The 19,960-nt window shown below is 35.4% G+C and overlaps 1 protein-coding gene across 10 annotated transcripts in view; it reads right to left on the bottom strand.

The window, feature by feature from the left end:
- Window positions 1–19,960, bottom strand: part of PPP1R12A (protein phosphatase 1 regulatory subunit 12A) — a 157,808-nt gene that overhangs the window by 61,552 nt on the left and 76,296 nt on the right. For all 10 annotated transcript variants that reach the window (XM_066368491.1, XM_066368489.1, XM_066368495.1 and 7 more), the window contains exons 3-5: window positions 19,336–19,454; window positions 10,317–10,476; window positions 5,865–6,009 (exon numbers count right to left, since the gene is read on the bottom strand). In XM_066368491.1, coding sequence (XP_066224588.1) covers window positions 5,865–6,009; window positions 10,317–10,476; window positions 19,336–19,454 — 424 coding nt within the window. The remainder of the gene's footprint in view (window positions 1–5,864; window positions 6,010–10,316; window positions 10,477–19,335; window positions 19,455–19,960) is intronic.

Below are 19,960 nucleotides of genomic sequence, written 5' to 3'. Positions count from 1 at the left end.
ATGACATATATAGTAAAAGTACATAAAATACTGCTTTATCAATAAAAGATTGGAGAATGTATTTAAAATAAACAAGGTTCAAAAACACTTTTATACCTGCCTTTTCTTGTTAGAAAGTGTTCCCAGTGGTAAGAGGCAGTCTATCCTTTCTTAAATAGACCAAAAGTTTTAGCTTTAATAAACATTTTCCCCATTTCCACCATGAGTATTAAATGCTAAGAATCAAATTCCTGAAGAATACTGAGCTTTGAGACAAAAATAACTGGCTCAATATTAGAAAATGGCTTTTAGATTTCTAGTGTATGTTAATCCTAGTTTTACAATATCATACTGTCTGTGTGATTAGTTCTATAATGTTACACATGCTGTACTTGTTAAGCAAACTGTGTCCAAGATTATGTTATGTGGAAATACCTCATTGGCTATTATTTGAAGCATTTATCAACCCTAGTCATAAATGAAATACCACAGATTGAACATTTAAAAAAATTTTAATAAAATTTTAGCACTATTAAATGCAATGTGCTCATGTTAGTAACAAAAAAATTTTCCTAAGAATAAGAAACAAGCTCACTTTACTCTTTCTTGTACTTTCTCCCTTAATAAATGAGTATACTTTGCAAACAGCAGCTTATACAGACTAAAACCTGGAGTAAAAAGTAGGCTATAAACACAGAAAAGTTTCTAATTTCAAAAGAGCACACCAATTAACTCAATCACTTAACCATGCTGTTTAAACAATTGATAGGACAGTTATGAAGCTAACCACCATAACTACTATAAGGCTAATATGGTTCATTAATGGAGTACTAACAGAAGATGGGCATATAAGCAGTCACTCAAAGCAACCAGGAAACCTAGGGCACAATGCTGAGGTATGAGGAAACAAAAACTCTATCAATCAAGAAAACTATCTTTAAAAAATTACTGCTTAAAAAATTAGTTCAATACATCTGTAAATTACTAGTCATCCTAGAGCCATTGTTTAACTGTGCCTCTTCATTCTTCCTTCCTTTTTTACTCTAACTGATCGCTTTTGCAGGTATGATCTCTTTTATCTTTACAACAACCAGTGAAGTAGTCAGGACAAGCATTACTAAGATTCCCATTGTACAGAAGAGGAAACCCAGATTTGCCCAAGGTCATGCAGGTAATGAAGGGAATAGAGTCTATGTTTCTATTGCTCCATTGTCTTTACAGAAAATAAGAATAAGCTTAGATAGAATCAGGAAAAAGAATCCTTGTGTCCATTAATAACAGCAACACTTCTGTTATTCATTTAAGTCTTTATGACAGCTATGAAGCTAAAAAGCGGTTTACTACTGATTGTAATACTGCAGTTGGAGAAAATTCCAATTACAAAGACACCTGAGTTAATATTTTAAAAGAGCCAATATTTGAGTATATTTTAGTAAAACAATTATTTTAATTAAAGAAACAAAAATATTTCTATTTAAAATCTGTATCACACAATTTAAAATAAGTTAAAATGACAGCAAATATGTTTTAGAGTCTACCAATAAGTTAAACAAGACAAAAATTTCTAAATATTGTAACTTTAGAACAATTTCCCCACTTTAATGTAGAAAAACTTTTAAGCTTTCATAATATAATATACTGCATTTTCTATATTATACATTTCCCAAAATCATGTTTTCTATTAGTAAAGAATTCATCCAAAACTGAAAGTACCTTAACTACATTTCTTGATATCATTAAAAAAAATTTAGTAAAAAATTTCAATTACATATACTGAAGAAAGTATCAAATGACAAGATAAATTCAAAGGCAGGCTTACACAATTAAGACTAATTTGCTTTGACTGAACATGAAGTATGACATGTTAATTTAAAATTTACTCAGTGAAAACAGATACAGCCTAAGTCACATAGGCAAAACAACAAATTAAAAATTAAAAGTCTTATAAAAATATCTTCCATTACTATAGACTATAATTCTAAAAACAAAAACAAAAAACCCACAAAACTTGTACCTGGGTATATTTATGCCACAAAAGCCTTCAGAATCCTTGTATATTATGTAGCCCCTTGCTCTAAAAAGAGGTCTTAAAAATCTTGACTTTTTTTTAGAGAGAACCAGAGAGAGCAAGAGAGAGAGAGAGAGAGAGAGAGAGAGAGAGGCATTAACTTGTTTCTCCTAGTTGCTTCTTTTAGTGTGTACTTATTTGACTGCTTCTCTTACGTGCCCTGAATGGTGATGTCTGGCATGCTGGGATGATGCTTTATTCAGATCCACCTGGCCAGGGCAAAAATCTTGGTATTTTAAAAGAAAAATCATATTTTGATTAAAATTTTAAAATCATATTTTTTACAACTTATGAGTTAGTATCAGGAAAAATAAAACATGAGAGCTCAAAAACTAAGAAATGTTATTACAGAAGAACTTAGCAGACCAAAGGAAACAATTATTAGGGCTTTATGAAAATAACTCGACTTCTCTGATCATGTTCCTGAATCTGCAAAACTCAGGTAACAACTTTATACTGTTGTTAAAAGGATAGCATTGTCCTGAAACAAGCTGAAAACCAAAAAAATTTTAAGGAATTACAAGACATAATTTTTTTAAGATCATATTACGATGCACTAAAGTGATGAGGAAATGAGATATTAAATTATAGGGTGACTCAAAGAACTGCTAATATAGTAACATGGAAACAAAGGAAGATAAAGCAAAATGATTTTTTTTTTTTTGACAGGGAGTCAGAGAGAGGGACAGATAGGGACAGACAGGAAGGAAGAGAAATGAGAAGCATCAATTCTTCACTGCGGCATCTTAGTTGTCCATTGATTATTTGTTCACTGATTGCTTTCTCATATGTGCCTTGACTGAGGGGCTGCAGCAGAGTGAGTGGCTCCTTGCTCAAGCCAGCGACCTTGGGCTCAAGCCAGTGACCATGGGGTCATGTCTATGATCCCATGCTCAAGCCAGCAACCCTGTGCTCAAGCTGGATGAGCCTGCGCTCAAGCCAGTGACCTTGGGATTTCAAACCTGGGTCTTCTGAATCCTAGTCTGATGCTCTATCTACTGCACCATTGCCTGGTCAGGCAGCAAAATGATTTCATATGTAGTTTTCTTCCTAGGGCATAATCATGAACTGTCTGGCAGAGGAGTTAGATAATAATAGAACAGATAAAAGATAAAATTTTTTTTTCTCATACATACTACATATTGAGTATATTTCACTAGCAAAACAATGTGTTTAAAGTAAAAAGTGCTATAATCTTTTGGAAAACCATTTCAAATAACAAGCTTCTCTCTTTTGGTCTTTATTTGGAGACCACTATCACTAAATGAACCAGTATCAGCACTACCCATGTCAGTGGACAAGTGCTCTGTATGGGGCAAAATGTGGGAGGCAGGAATGCAGAACAGTGATCAGAAAGTAACAAGTATTCATTTGCTAATTTCTTCATTAAAATCTCAACTGCTGGGGAAAATTTCTACACAGAAGAATATAAATTGTCAAGCTAAAATTGCTGGCCTTTAACTTAAATAGTATCAGCATTTACCTGTCCTGTAACGCTGATTATAAAACAGGAAACTGTTATAATAAAAAAAAGACAAAGCAAATTATCAAAAGTTGGCTAGTGTAGAGCATTGGCTTGGCTTGTGGATGTCCTGGGTTCGGTTCTGGCCAGAGCACACAGGAGAAGCGCCCATCTGCCTCTCCACTCTTTCTTGTTTCCTTTCTCTCTATCTCTTTCTCCCCCTCCCACAGTCAAAGCTCCATTGGAGCAAAGTTGGCCTGGGCACTAAGGATGGCTCCATGGCGTCCGCCTCATGCGCTAGAATGGCTTTGGTTGCGACAGAGCAACGCCCCAGTTGGGCAGAGCATCGCCCCCTGATGGGCTTGCTGAGTGGATCCTGGTTGGGCGCATGTGGGAGTCTGTCTTTCTGCCTTTCCACTTCTCACTTTGGAAAAATACAAAAAAAAAAGTTTTGATAAAAATTTAGATTTAAAAAAAATTTAGATTGAAGACAACTATTTGTAAAGGGCCAACCTATACTTAGATGAATCATTCTCAAACATTTTTTATCTTGACTTTCCTGATCTTCTTGCCTGTACATTTCTAATTTAAAATATATTTATAAATACATAATGAAATCCTCTAGGAAGTACAAAGAAGTTCAGAGGGCTTCTTTATCTCTTTGTGTCAGCATCTAGGTCAGAGGTAGTCAACCTTTTTATACCTACCACCCACTTCTGTATCTGTTAGTAGTAAACTTTTCTAACTGCCCACCGGTTCCACAGTAATAGTGATTTATAAAGTAGGAAAGTAACTTTACTTTATAAAATTTATAAAGCAGAGTTACAGCAAGTTAAAGCATATAATAATAATTACTTACCAAGTACTTTATGTTGGATTTTCGCTAAGTTTGGCAGAATAAATCTTTATAAAACAACTTACTATAGTTAAATCTATCTTTTTTTTTAATTTTTTAATTTAATTTTATTTATTCATTTTAGAGAGGAGAGAGAAAGGAAGAGAGAGAGACAGAGAGGGAGAGAGAGAGGAGAGAGAGACAGAGAGAGAGAGACAGAGAGAGAAGGTGGGGAGGAGCTGGAAGCATCAACTCCCATATGTGCCTTGACCAGGCAAGCCCAGGGTTTCGAACCGGTGACCTCAGCATTTCCAGGTCGACGCTTTATCCACTGCGCCACCACAGGTCAGGCCAATCTATCTTTTTATTTATACTTTGGTTGCTCCGCTACCACCCACCATGAAAGCTGGAACGCCCACTAGTGGGCAGTAGGGACCAGGTTGACTACCACTGGTCTAGATCCTAAATCTGCACTAGTACCCTTAACCTCCAAATACTTATCTGTGACCCATGGGAGAATCTCAGACATGTGATATATATCTCTTCCCTTTGCAGATCCCCAACTAGAAACTACAGCACCACCACTCATAGTTAATGAACACAACAGAATGAGATGTCCCTATTTGAATAAAGATGAGATCATTTTAGGGACCTATGCTAAGTATAATTTACTACACTAGCCTATCAAATGCAATACATATGGAATATTCAATGGAAATTAAGGATAATTAAGCTCACTAAAAGAAATATGTTTTGAGTTCTGCAACTGTGCATGATCCTTAACATCTACTGACACGGCGTGGGAGGGAACTAGTAAGAATATTGGTGACACTGGTGACTAACCGATGGCACTTGAAAGGGAGCAGAGTCGAAATCTAATCTAATAAGGAATCTGATAGCTTGAATATGTTCATGCTTTTGTGACAAGCCCTTGTAATATGACATTCACTCCCTCGTAAATCATTAACCTCACTAAACTTTTCTCATCCACAAAACTAGGAGACTAGATGAGGTCTCTCAATGATCTTATTTAGCATAAAAGTTTATGGTTTTTACCAATCTTACGTGATATAATACCCTACTATTCATGTCACTTAAAAAGCTACTATATGCAAGCTAATAAGACAATCAGGTGCAAAGAATTAGAAACTTACTTCTATATGTATTCCAACTCATAAATATAATAATGGAAGAAAAAATTCATTAGAGATGCAAAATTTTCTCAAGTTATGAATTCTTAATATAATTTCAATTGAAGTACCCAAATCTATTCTCTATGTATGGTAATATGAACACTGAAAAAGTAGTAATTCTTTCTTTGCAGAATAAGGCCAAAACCACCTCACAGGTAGCTGAAAAAGACTTCAACAATTAATTAATAATAAAAGTCAATAAGTAATTGACAATATATTGTTTTATATAGTTAATAAAACAATACAATTATATAACTTATATTCTTTTAATATTCTTAAGACTAAAATTATATTTCTAAATGTTTAGAATACATTTAAAAGGCCTACCACTTTGTTGACCATCTCCATATCACATAGATTGTCCACTAATATTCGACATGCTTCTTCTTTACCCCAGTGAGCTGCAGCATGAAGAGGTGTCCAGCCATCATAATCTTTAATATTAACATCATAGCCTGCCTGTATTAAAAGTCTAAAGAAATTATAGTAAGTTAGATCATTAAAATCTAGAAATGAACAAATGTAATCAATAGCTTTATACCATGCAAGTTAACAAGTATTTGCAATATATTTCTCTCTTCATCATTCAAATCCCCCCTCTCATCAATGAAATACGGCAAATGAAAGTAATTCTCAGAAAACACTGGCAAAGAGCATCTTGAGTTACTGCCATAATAATGCATTCAGCTTTAATTCATTCCTAATGACTATAAGTCTTATGGTTTGGTATGACACTGATTAATTCTTGTTAATATGACCTGTAATTAAAACTTTCAGAGGAAAGCCTATAATTTTTCAATGTGAGATCAAAAACTACTGGATCAATTTGTATGTTGGATTTATTGCAGGGAAGCCTTCAAGTATCCATACAATAAGTTATCTCAGGCTAAACGTATTCTAAAAGTATATACCTGGATCAAACAAGCTTACTCTATAGTGATTTTGTTTGCTGCTTTACAGTTGAGAAACTGGTTTGTGAAAGCTTTCACAACCTTCGTGATCAACCATGGGAAATTTTCCTAGGACAGTGACTTTCTGACTATTAGGAACAAAACAAAGCAGAATAAGTATTCCAAGGGGTCAAGTCTACTTTCCTACAGCCATAGAAAGCAGATATTCCAATCATCAAGAAAGCTAGAAAACAGGAATACATTTTAATACAACACAAAGAGTTGCACAAATTGTTAGTATGCCCTTCTAACTGTGTACTGACATCAACCTTTATTTTATTTAGAAATTAAGCTCACAGAGAGCAAGAGAATGGGTCTATAAATTGCACATAGCACAGCCCAACACACACAGGCAAAACACTAAATACTTTACAACCCAGGAAATCTGGTGACCTTTACCTTACTTTCCAAGATGTTGAGCTTGAGAAGGGCTTCTTTTTACCTACAGAAGGTGGTAGTGATAGCTAATACATAACCCTTCATTTATTTATGGTTTAAGAACTGGTTCCCTAATTCCAAACAGTATCTACAGCAGCTGTTTCCGATTCTGGCTCTGTAGCAGAACCATCTGAAAATTTTGTTTAAAAAAAATATTCCCCAGTTCCACCCCAGACTTACTGGATCAAGCAGCATACTGCAAGATGGGCCCTGTGAATCCGTATTTTTAAAGCCCATATGATTCTCATACCACTACCTGTCGTCTGCCTGAAAACCAATTTTAAAGAGCCACCAATCTTGTAAAAAACAGGCTAAAACATATAAACTATCAGAAAGTTTATAATGATAGAATTAATACTGGGATACAAGATAAAATATATCCCCCATCAAAAAATGTGAACTATAATAATATTAAATATCCTGAACAATATAAAATTATAAGTACCTGGGAGCCTATGTGGACAAGAAGAGTCAGGAAAATAGATATAGCCCCCCCCCATATATGGTTCTTTGTATATGCTAGGCCAAACAAGGACACTAAAAAATATAAGACAGTACTCATTATATTCAAAGAGCTTCTAATGGAGGACAAAAGTCAAGTAAAACAACAATTAACACAGACAGGTTCTAAGATGGAGAGGCAATCGGGTTGTGTGTGTTTGGGGGGAAAATGGTAAGTGGGGTATTTGAAAAAGATACCCTCTATTTATTTTTCATTTCACATATATTTTTATTAATGTATTATCATATGTAATACATTCACAAGGTTCAAAAATAAAAAAGAATAAATGGCTATACAGGGAAGTCACTCTTCCACTGCTGACCTTTAACCAGTTTCCCACTCAGTGCACACAGGAGAAGCTCCCATCTGTTTCTCCACCCCTTCCCCTCTTGCTTCTCTCTATCTCTTCTCCTCCTGCAGCTATGGCTCGATTGGAGTGAGTTGGCCCCAGGCACTGAGGATGGCTCCTTAGCCTCCACCTCAGGTACTAAGACTAGCTCAGTTGCCGAGCAACCTACTAATGGGCTTGCTGGGTGGATCTGGTCCGGGCACATGTGGGGAGTCTGTCTCTGCCTCCCCTCCCCTCAGTGAATAAAAACAAAACTACAAACAAAACATCTTAATGCTCTTTCCATATCTTGTAGTGTTTTAATTGCTAGAGTATTTGATGCCAGGTATTTTGATCTTTGTTAGTATGACAGATGATAAAATTACTTATTATAGCTTTATCTGCTCTTATTAAGAATGAGGTTGGGCATTTTACTTTTCATAGGCTTAAGGGTCTTGAACTAAGTCAAAGGATCAATAGAAATGTGACTCCAAATTAAAGAGATGGTGAATAAAGGTATCTAGACAGAAACAAGAATAGGCATTAAGACATCATGAAAGAACTTCAAGTGTATATAAATGGAGTAATGCATGCCTGAGGAGCAATGATAGCAGCTTAGTTTAAAAGAGGAGCCCATGACCAGATGACAAATGGTCTTATATGTTAAGTTGAGGAGTTCAACATATATCCTGATCCTCATTGAGAATCTTAATAAAGAATTTTAAAAGCCTGGATAACCTAATTACAAAGACCATCTGAAAGCAGTTTAAAATCTATTTTACAGTGTAATCCAGTACTCAAGTATATGTTTATAGAAAAAAATTTTAGCCTGACCAGGCGGTGGTGCAGTGGATAGAGCGTCAGACTGGAATGCAGAGGACCCAGGTTCGAGACCCCGAGGTCGCCAGCTTGAATGTGGGCTCATCTGGTTTGAGCAAAGCTCACCAGCTTGGACCCAAGGTCGCTGGCTTGAGCAAGGGGTTACTCAGTCTGCTGAAGGCCCCCGGTCAAGGCACATATGAGAGAGCAATCAATGAACAACTAAGGCAGTGGTAGTCAACCTGGTTCCTACTGCCCACTAGTGGGCATTCCAGCTTTCATGGTGGGTGGTAGTGGAGCAACCAAAGTATAAATAAAAGGATAGATTTAACTATAGTAAGTTTAATAAAGATTTATTCTGCCAAACTTAGCAAAAATCCGACATAAAGTACTTAGTAAGTAATTATTATTATATGCTTTAACTTGCTGTAACTCTGCTTTATAAATTTTATAAAGTAAAGTTACTTCCCTACTTTATAAATCACCATTACTGTGGAACTGTTGGGCGGTTAGAAAATATTACTACTAACAGAGATACAAAAGTAGGTGGTATAAAAAGGTTGACTACCCCTGAACTAAGGTGTCGTAACGAAAAACTGATGATTGATGCTTCTATTCTCTCTGTTCCTGTCTGTCTGTCCCTATCTATCCCTCTCTCTGACTCTCTGTCTCTGTAAAAAAAAAAAAAAGTTTTACACTCTTTAATATTCCTAATTCTTTCTTTTAAAAATGCTGTTGGGAAGTCACTAAGTTTATTTTATAACCTGCTAATGGGGTTTAAAAGTTTGAAAAGTTTTGGATTAGAGAAACCGATGGGGGACAAGGAAACTAATTAGAAGTTAATTGTACTACTTAGTATAGTGAAAGCTTAAATTACTTAAGTGGTAGAAATTGAAAAAAGGAAGAAATTTAGGGATAGTTGATACACTTAAACTGCTTAACTTTTTACTGAGAAGAGGGAATAAGAACATGACATTAGAAACGCAACAGGAATAAAAGCAGTATTAAAGGGTATAGTATAGTTTGCTAGGGCCAGTCTTATTTCCTCTCACATACACAGACAAAAGTTCTGCACTGAATTTTCATGTAGTTGTCAACACCTTTGCATTCCATAAGTAAAAAAAGAAAAAAATTTACTGTGTCATAAAAAATCTTTGCTCCAAGTAAATTTGTTGATCACTACATTGTCCTATATAGTCTAAATTGCTTCTGGCTTGATATTTAATATAGTATTATGCTAACAGCACTTGAATCCCAGTGTTCATGTAGTAAAAAGAAACTGTATTTTAGATAAATTACATGTATATAAATATTCAATAGGAACCAAGCTCTCAGAGTTCTGAGAATTAAGCTCTCAGGATATATAAACAAAAATATATTAATATATGATATTGATCTTAGTGTCAGAAATCAGAGTTTGCCAATCTGTGAACCTCAAAATGACTAATAATTTATTAGCCCAGGTGGGCTAATAAATAACATACTACGGTTGTCTGACACTTAGTAACTTATTGGAAAATTGCAACTATAGAAAACAACAGTAAAATAATAAAAATGTGAGAGTGAAAAAGCTTTAGAAACAAAGCAACAATATTCAAGGTAGTTTTTCTTTTTGTAAATGAATATTAAATGCCTTTCATAAGTTGTTTCAAAATGTTTGCAAGTATCTTAAGAAATGGAATACCGGAGTACCAGAGTAAAAACCAAAACAAAGTAGAACAATTGTGAAAAACAGTACTTACTTTAAAACTTCCGTATAGCCTTTAGCCGCTGCAACATGAAGTGCTGTACCTCCAGATTTAGCATGCCGAACATCATTTATATGACCACTATTGAGCCATTGTCTTGCATCTCTTAGCATAATCCGTTCTTCTTCCTTTCGAGCTGCTTCTATATCAACCCCTGATAAAATTAAAATTGTTTTTATTTTTCTTTATAGAAAATGTTCTTTCTATATTAGAAAACAAAATTACACAAAACATTCCAAGTTCAAATGAAAAGTCAAATTATATTTTTGAAAAATGGGCTGCTCACGGCTCCATTGGAGCAAAGATGGCCCGGGCGCTGGGGATGGCTCTGTGGCCTCTGCCTCAGGCGCTAGAGTGGCTCTGGTCGCAACATGGCGATGCCCAGGATGGGCAGAGCATTGCCCCCTGGTGGGAGTGCTGGGTGGATCCCGGTCGGGCGCATGCGGGAGTCTGTCTGACTGTCTCTCCCTGTTTCCAGCTTCAGAAAAATGGAAAGAAAAAAAAAGAAAAAAGAAAAATGGGCTGCTTATAATAAGTTGGTTAAATAAAAAATATGGGAATATTATATTTTATTAGAATTTTCTACTGATATTTTAGTCTTTGCACCACAATATTATTTTGGCCCTCTTTTTACCTTTTCTTTCTTTTTTCTTTATTTTTTTTGCCTAGACTTGACCTTTTTTCTGTTCTCCAGACTCTGACATTCAACTGACAACTTGATACCTCCAATTAGATGTCTATTAGGTCATCTCAAACTTCACATTTTTCATATTAAAAACTTTGTTTTTCATATTGCTCAGGCTAAAAACCTTTGATTCATCTTTGACTTCTCTTTTTCTCCTATGTCCAAACTAACAGCCAATTCTGTTGGTGTTCCTTGAAGAACCCAGTATCTTACTTCTTTACCATCTTCACTGCTATCAGCCTGGTTTTAGTAACCATTATCTCTTCCCTTGATGATTGCAATAGCATTCAAATTAACATTTGTTTCTGCCTTAACTTTAGTTTAAGGGATCCTCTTAAACTAAGTCATATAGTGTCACCTTGCTCATTGTAGATACCCTGGTTTTTCTCATCCAAAGATCTTTCCAGGCAGGCCCTGGCCAGTTGACTCAGTGGTAGAGCATCAGCCCAGTGTGTGGAAGTTCCAAGTTCAATTCCCGGTCAGGGAACACAGTTCGAGAAGTGCCCATCTGCTTCTCCACCACTCCCCCTCTCACATGAAATAACACCTTTTCCTTGTACTTTATAAAAACAATCAAGCATATACACTATATATTCGATAATTTTAATGAATAAAACATACTATAATTCTTCAACCCATCTTATTTAAGATGCCTTCTAATGTTATTCAGAAAAAATTATAAAACTGCATCGTAATACATTAAAAATAACCTTTTCACTAAGTGATTTTTCTCAGACTGATTTTTTTAATGTTTTATTCTTTTACTACGTTTTTAAATCATAAACCTCTTTATTTTCTTTATCCCTTTTTTGCCTTTACCATCTTAATAAACATTCTGAGTTTTAATGTCTTTTACTATTCTAAATTTCCTCTGGACTTGAACTTAAAAAAGAAAACATACTTCTTACTTATTGATTTACCTAATTTCATAACGTTTATCTAATTATAAAAAAATGATCTTTTTATTTCCAAATCATGCTTATAACTTGAATTACATAAAAACAAAAACACTTAAGTTTACAATTAAAGTATATGTAAAGGGAAATCCCTTGTGCTTAAGAAACTTCAGTTAGAAAAAAACTCTTGTTCTTAAAATTAAAAAAGAAATTACTGACTAGTTATAGACCCTATTTAGTTCATTAAAAAGAAAAAAACAACATACTCTCATTGTACTATATATTATAATACTTGTTTCTTATCCCAGTGCTTTAGTCAGTGACCTTGAGAAAGCCATAAGTTCTTTGAATATTTGTATAATGTGTTAAGAACAAATACTGAAATTAGACTGCTGGGTTTCAATCCTGATCTGCGAATTGACACTTACTAGTTTTATCTTGAGCAAGACACTTAATCTATGTTAATGTTCAGTTTCTTTATTTGTAAGATAGGGGTAATGAAAGTACCTTACCCATAGGGCTGTTGTAATGATTAAATTAATTGATGTATATGAAATGTTTAGATCAGAAGTAAGCACCAAGGTGTTAACTACTATTATCAGATCTAAAAGTCTATGATCTTGCTTTATTGTCTAGTAGAATGTAAATCTTATAAGGCTGGTTTTTAATCTACCTACTATAACTGCAAGGTTTTTAAACAATGAAAAAAAGATACTACAACTAAATTGGGTATAATATAACAAAGAGATTAGACTAACATCTGTCACTACTACTGAAAAACAAGTATTTGATTGATATGTAGCCAAATTTCTCAGTAAAAACAAACAAACTGAAATTTGGTCAGGTAAGAGATACAAAAACATGACTGTATCCCAAGCGAAAGAAATAGAATTGCATTAAAATGTAAAACAGAAATAGGTTTAGCTAGTGTTAAATCATTACTACTTTCAAAGGATATTTATTTAAATATTAACTTATTATTGATAAAATATATTAGAATAAGAAATAAGAGCCAAAAAATGATTAAAGAATTTAAAAATATTAAATAACTTTCATGCCAGGATAAACAATTTGAAAAACCTTATCACTACTAAAGATATATTTAGGGTGCTCTTTTTCATAATTATTAAAATCTATTAGAGCTGCCCCTATCTCTTGGTTTCTTTGGAATAAGTGTATAGTTATGCTATATAAATTCATATATTCCCATTATATAAAAAATGAACATCAAGTTTTCTAGGAGACCTCCTTAATAAATGCAGTCTGAGACAGTGATGTAGAATGTGGGCTCAAGATGTCTATCACACTGTTGGGACTGAACTACACACCATTTCCTACCCATATAACTGTGGGCAAATTACTAAGCCTCAATTTCTTATCTGAAAAATGAGGATAATAGTAGTATGAACCTCTTAAATTGTTATGAGCATAAAATGAATTGAGATAATGCATATGAAGCTCTCCTCTCCATACCTGGCATATAACTAACATTTAATAAGAGTCAGCTACTCTTATTAGCAATAGTGGTTCACTTTTCAGTTCCAGTCATCTCATCTACTATTTTCTAGAATTCTTCCTCATGTATTAATCTCCCACATTTACATTTTGTATCCTGACATCTCCTAAATTTCAACCAGCCACTGTTGTCTAGAAATGTTTACCCACCACAAACTTAATATATATCAAAACAAATGCACTTATTAAATCTTTTCCCCGCTTCATCTCACATTTTGCATATTAATTCATCCAATCGCTTCATACACTGGAAACTTCAGGAAGCAAATATTTTTTTCCTTCATCTCCACATTCAGTTCCTCACCACACTGTTTTAATTTTACTTTAACATTTCCTCAAAACAGCCCTACTTTCCCACTTGAAATGTAAGTTTTGGTCCTTATCATCTTCTACTTGGATTTAAGAGCCTTCTTAAAAGAAGGCATGTCACCATGCGCCCCCACCCCCATTTAAATTCACCCTCCAAAACATCATCAGCTTTAATACTAAAAACCAAATCCAATTAACTTCCTGCTGAGATCCTTGGTGCATCTGTCTAATGCCTGCAAAATACATGTCCTTTACCATCTGGCTCCAGCCCACACTTTTCAAGCCTCACCTCCAACTCCTAGTAATTCCATCCTGATTTCCTATCTCCATTACAATTCTAATGAATTCTTCACATACGCTATATTTCCAATTCCTTTTCTTCACACGTTACTAGTCTCCCTGACCTGCCTTTTCTGTCCACTGCCTCTCTTTGCTGCCAATCAAACTCCTCAAATGTTATCACTTTGAAACTTTTCCTGACTACTGCAGTAAGTCATAGCCACTCCTGTTCTCCCACAACATTCTGTTCCTATCTGTATTTCAGCACATAACACACTGCATTGTGAAGTTGTTTATATATTTGCCACCGTAAAATTCTTGAGAACAAAAACTGCCTTACGTTTTTCCTTCAATACTCAACACTCAGAACATTTGCTGACACATTGATCAATACTGAATAAATCAGTACAATTAAAACCAGCATTGCTAACAGTTTCTTTTATATAAAAGGAAGCTAAAGGCAAGAAGTTTCCAGTACATCTCCATGCCTTTTAACCACTGTTGTACAGGCAACTTAACTATCTGAGCACTCATCAGGGCACGATGGCAAATGAGGTACTCCTCTTTCTAGCTCATGATACTTTCTATCTGTCCCATTACTCCAAAATGCCTGCCTGAACCCTCTCTGTACTTACTCAAACTTCAGTTTAAGACAACAATTCTAACGTGTCCTGTAGCACCTGGACTCCAGGTATCTTCAACCACTTGTTATAATGCCTCAATTCTATTTTGGCATTTAACTATTTTCTCAAGTTTTAGTGCCTAAGATTTTTCTTTTTAAACAACTGAGTGGTCACTATGAATTTTCCTAATCTCAAGTAATAAAAATCTCTATTCCAGGGACAACTGAATAGTCATTATAAAATTTCCTAATCTCAAGGAAAAAAAAACCTCTTTCCAAGGAACTGGCTTAACTTCTATTTCCTACTGAATGAAATACACTTCAGCAGGAGTCAATCCTCTAAACCAGTTGTTCTCAAAGTGTGCGCCAGGGCACACTGGTACACCCTAGAAAATTTCCAGATGCACCTTATGGTATTCCAGAGAAATATGTGCCTGTTGGGGACCAGAAAACCAACACGGTTTTTGGAGTTTAGATATTTGGGGGACAGAGGTGTGGGGAATTGGCTGTAAGCAGACAGTCTGCCCAACCCCTCACCTCACTTGCCTGATTAGGTTGCAAAAGGCTGTTAAGCTGTGGTGCTGGATTGTTTACACTACCCCCCATGTTCCCCAGAAAGACTGGAGGCAAGTTTCTTCTATCCTTTGTTTGGTGTAAAGTTAAGATGATATGTATGGTGGGGGTTTTCTGCACTTGGTAAAATTCTTGGGTTGCCTTGGAAACATGATCAAAGATCTCATTGATTTGCTAATGGCCCACTTTGCCCTATAAATAAAGCAAGATGCGGTTTTTGGGCGCTCTTTGTTCCTGCCAACAGCAATTACAGGGCCCTACAAACCCCGTATTTTCTTAATTCCATGTATTTTCTTAATTCTGCACCATTCCCACTCGGGACCTGGAATTACTAGCTCTGCTGGTTTGCGGCATGTGCCCAGATAAAAAAATAAATATAGTTACTCTATTATACCATTTCATTATGGAAATACTACTCTTTTTGTTAATACATCATTATTATATTTATTATTAACACATCATTATATTATTTAATACACCCAAATAAAATGGATAGATTTCTCAAAAAGAAGCATGATATTGAAGAATCCGATTCTGGAAGTGAGCAAAAGTTAAGTGTAAATAAAATAAGACTTTAAGGCTGATGGGCAGAATTTAATTTATAGCATTTTCCATCATTTAACAGTGAATAATATGATTGGATTAGAAACTATTCATGAAAGCTTCAAGTGATTTTGGTTTAACATTAACAGAAGAAGAACTGGCAACTATATCCACTGATCGTGGATTGATGATTAAACATAAGGAATTGTCTCTTGAAGCCTTTTGGATTTCTATAAAAGATGAATATGTGGCAATATCTAAAAAAGCTTTGAACATTTTACTACAATTTTCAACATCCTATTTATATGAATTAGGATTTTTTACCCTCAACACAATTAAGACTAAAAAGAGGAATTCTTCAATGTATTGACGAGGAAATGAGAGTTTGCCTTTCAAATATATGCCCAAACATTGAAGAAATCGCTAGGACACATCAGGCTCATGTTTCTCATAAACACAAGAATAAAAAAACTTAACACATTCATGCTGGGTCCTGCCAAATTTACTAAATCTTACCAAGAATGTATCTATATATATAAAAAGATAACTTTTTTGTTGTTTTTTTTTAACTCTTTTTTACAAATTCTAAAAAGCATAACAAAAAATATAACATAAAAATGTTTTTTAATGTCAGAACAAATTTAATTTTGTCATATTTAATTTTGTTTAATTACCATAAAAACATGCTTGGACTTTATACATGTTTTTCTTTAATATTTGACTTAATTATTATAACATATTTCTCAGAAATTTGTATATAGTGCGCCTACAATTATTTTTAGGATTTTAAATGCGCCCTGACTTCAAAAAGTTTGAGAACCAATGCTCTAAACCAATATTCATACCTTTCCTTTATCCTTTAACACATTAGTAAAACACATTTCTCTTCTGGTAATACCCACTTAATCACTGCCATAATAAAATATAGTGAGAATCACACAGAGTAGTTTTATACACACGCACACACACGTATATGTATATATATACAATATTAATAGTAAAATAACACAAAATGTGCCACCTTAATAACCATTTTTAGTTTAGTACTGTTAAGTATACTTATATTGTTGTGTAAACCAATCTCCAAACTACTTTTCATCTTGCAAAACTGAAATGCTATACTCATCAGACTCAATCCCATTTTCATCTCCTCCCAGCTCCTGACATTTATTATTCCACTTTCTCAATGAATTTGACTACTTGAGGTATATACACCTCATTAAGTGAAATAAACCATACAGTATTTGTCTTTCTGTGAGTGCTTATTTCACTTAATATGCCTTCAAGGTTCATCCATACTGTAGCATGTTTTGAAATTTCCTCCTTAAATGTACAGTATCCAATTGTATGTATATACCACATTTTGTTTATCCACTTATTCGCTGGACACTTTCTGTGCCTTCATATTTTGGTTATTGTAAATAATGTTGTTATAAATATGGGGGTATAAATAGCCCTTTGAAACCTTCCTTTTAATTCTTTGGGTATGTACCCAGAGGAGGAATTGCTGAATTATATATACAGTATAATATGTAATATTTAATATATATTATAATATATATAAATATATAAAGTTACTGCTTTATTGAGATATACTATTTAAAGTGTTCAATTCAGTGGTTTTTAGTAAATTATAGCCGAGTTGTGCTATGATTATTATAGTTTTGGAACACTCATCACTCTATCTATAAGTAATCAATTCTCATCTATAAATTGACACTTCTCAAATTCATATTCCAAATTGTACCTCTCTTTACTCACACATTCAATTGCTTGGATAAATAATAGGTAAAACAAAAATAGAAAAAACAGTAAAACAAACAAACAATGTTCTTTTTTGTGTGTGTATGACAGAGAGAGAGAGACAGAGAGAGGGACAGACAGGCAGGCAGGGAGAGAGATGAGAAGCATCAATTCTTCATTGCGGCTCCTTAGTCTCCTTAGTTGTTCACTTATTACTTTCCGATATGTGCCTTGACTGGAGGACTACAGCAGAGCCAGTGTGACCCCTTGCTGAAACCAGCGACCTTGAGCTTCAAGCTAGTGAATCCCCGCTCCAGCTGGATGAGCCTGTGCTCAAGCTGGCGACCTCAGGGTTTCAAACCTGGGTCCTCTGTGTCCCAGTCTGATGCTCTATCCACTGCGCAACTGCCTGGTCAGGCCAAACTTAACAGTTCTTGAAAATGAACCTCTAAACCAACGGTTCTCAACCTGTGGGTCGCGACCCCGGCGGGGGTCAAACGACCAAAACACAGGGGTCCCCTAAAGCCATCGGAAATACATATTTAAATATTTTATTTAAAAATGTATTGTATAATAAATATGTATTTTCTGCTGAGAGGTTGAGAACCGCTGCTCTAAACTTTCATTACAAAATCTGGTTTTCCCACAATACTCACTTCTTAAATTGAAACAAAAATCTTGGAATCTTCCCTGCTTTCTTTTGCCTTACACACCTTACATAAATCACTCAATAATCCTCTTGGCCAAAACTTCCAAATAAAAATGTAACCTCTTCTCATCACTTTGTTTACCATCACTCTACTTCTGCCCTTGCTTTCCTACACTCTATTCTCAACACAGCAGCCACAGAGATCCTGCCTGAAGTAAGTCAGATAATGTCACTTCTCTACTCCAAACCCTGGGCTCCCAACTTCACTCAGATTAAAGGCCGAAGTCCTTCCAATGGGCCATAAGGCCTTATATAATGTGGTCCACTGCTACTTCTGTGACCTCATCACCTTCCGGTCTCTTCCTTGTTCTGCCTGTTCCAGTCACACAAGTCTACTTGATGCTTCTTTGAATACATGAGATACGCTTTGATCTTTGCATAAGTTGGTCCCTGTCTGGAATGTTTTTTCCCCATACCAAGATGATTCATTCCCTCACCTCATTCAGATACCACTTGATCAGTGACAACTTTTTTTGGATGACATTAGTTAATAAAATTATACAGGTTTCAGGTGCACATCTAAAACCCATCATCTGTACACATCACTGTGTGTTTACCACCCTAAGTCAGGTCTCTTTCCCTGACTACTTACCCTCCCTCTACCCTCTTCTATATCCCCTCACTTCTCTGTCCCTCTGGTAATCACCAGACTGCTGTCTGAGTCTATGAGCTTTTGTTTGTTTAATCCCTTCCCCTTTTTCACTTAGGCCCCATCTACCTCCCCTCTGACAAGTGTCAGTATGTCCTCTGTATCTATGAGTCTGTTTCTATTTTGTATACTAATTTATTTTGTTCATTAGACTCTTCAGTGAGAACTGCTTGACTGCTTTAAATTTACAATGTGTCACATTTATCCTACCCACATCTTACCTTTTTTGCCTATTTTATTTCTCTCCAAAGCTCTTATTATTCTATGCCCGATAATACTTCTTTCAACTTTAAAAATAATAAGATGTAGAGTTGAGAAGCATATACTAAATTTTTCAAATAGAATGTTATTGCACACTGTTAGGTAAGCTGATTTTTTTCATTCAAATTATAATTATCTTTCGATGTCAACAAATATTTTACTGAAAAATTATCAGGTTCTTTCTAAAATAGTTGTAAACATTTTCCCATTCAGGCTGCTTTTATAGTACCTTGCCGATTAACTTCATTTTGAAGTAATTCTTCCATTGCCTCCTCCTCAGCAATATCTAAAGGTGTGTCTCCTTCACTGTTGACAGCTCCTACATGTGCTCCCTGACCAATCAAAAACCTGTAAAATCAAAGGGAAGATAGTTAAGTAATGATATCATTGAAACAAGAATAAATGCATAGCCAATGAGGAAAACTATGTAAGAGCAGCAATAAAAAACCAAGGAAAGCCCTGGCCGGTTGGCTCAGTGGTAGAGCGTCGGCCTGGCGTGCAGGAGTCCCTGGCTCAATTCCCGGCCAGGGCACACAGGAGAAGCGCCCATCTGCTTCTCCACCCCTCCCCCTCTCCTTCCTCTCTGTCTCTCTCTTCCCCTCCTGCAGCCAATGCTCCACTTGAGCAAAGTTGGCCTGGGCGCTGAGGATGGCTCCATGGCCTCTGCCTCAGGTGCTAGAATGGCTCTGGTTGCGACAGAGCAATGCCCTAGATGGGCAGAGCATCGCCCCCTGGTGGGCATGCCGGGTGGATCCCTGTTGGGCGCATGCGGGAGTCTGACTGCCTCCCCGTTTCCAACTTCAGAAAAATACCAAAAATAACACAAAAAAACAAACAACCCCTCCCCCCCCCAA

The sequence above is a fragment of the Saccopteryx leptura genome, chromosome 2 (genome assembly GCF_036850995.1).
Source record: "Saccopteryx leptura isolate mSacLep1 chromosome 2, mSacLep1_pri_phased_curated, whole genome shotgun sequence".
In the NCBI taxonomy this organism is placed as follows: domain Eukaryota; kingdom Metazoa; phylum Chordata; class Mammalia; order Chiroptera; family Emballonuridae; genus Saccopteryx; species Saccopteryx leptura.
This window is presented reverse-complemented; position numbering and strand designations above follow the sequence as displayed.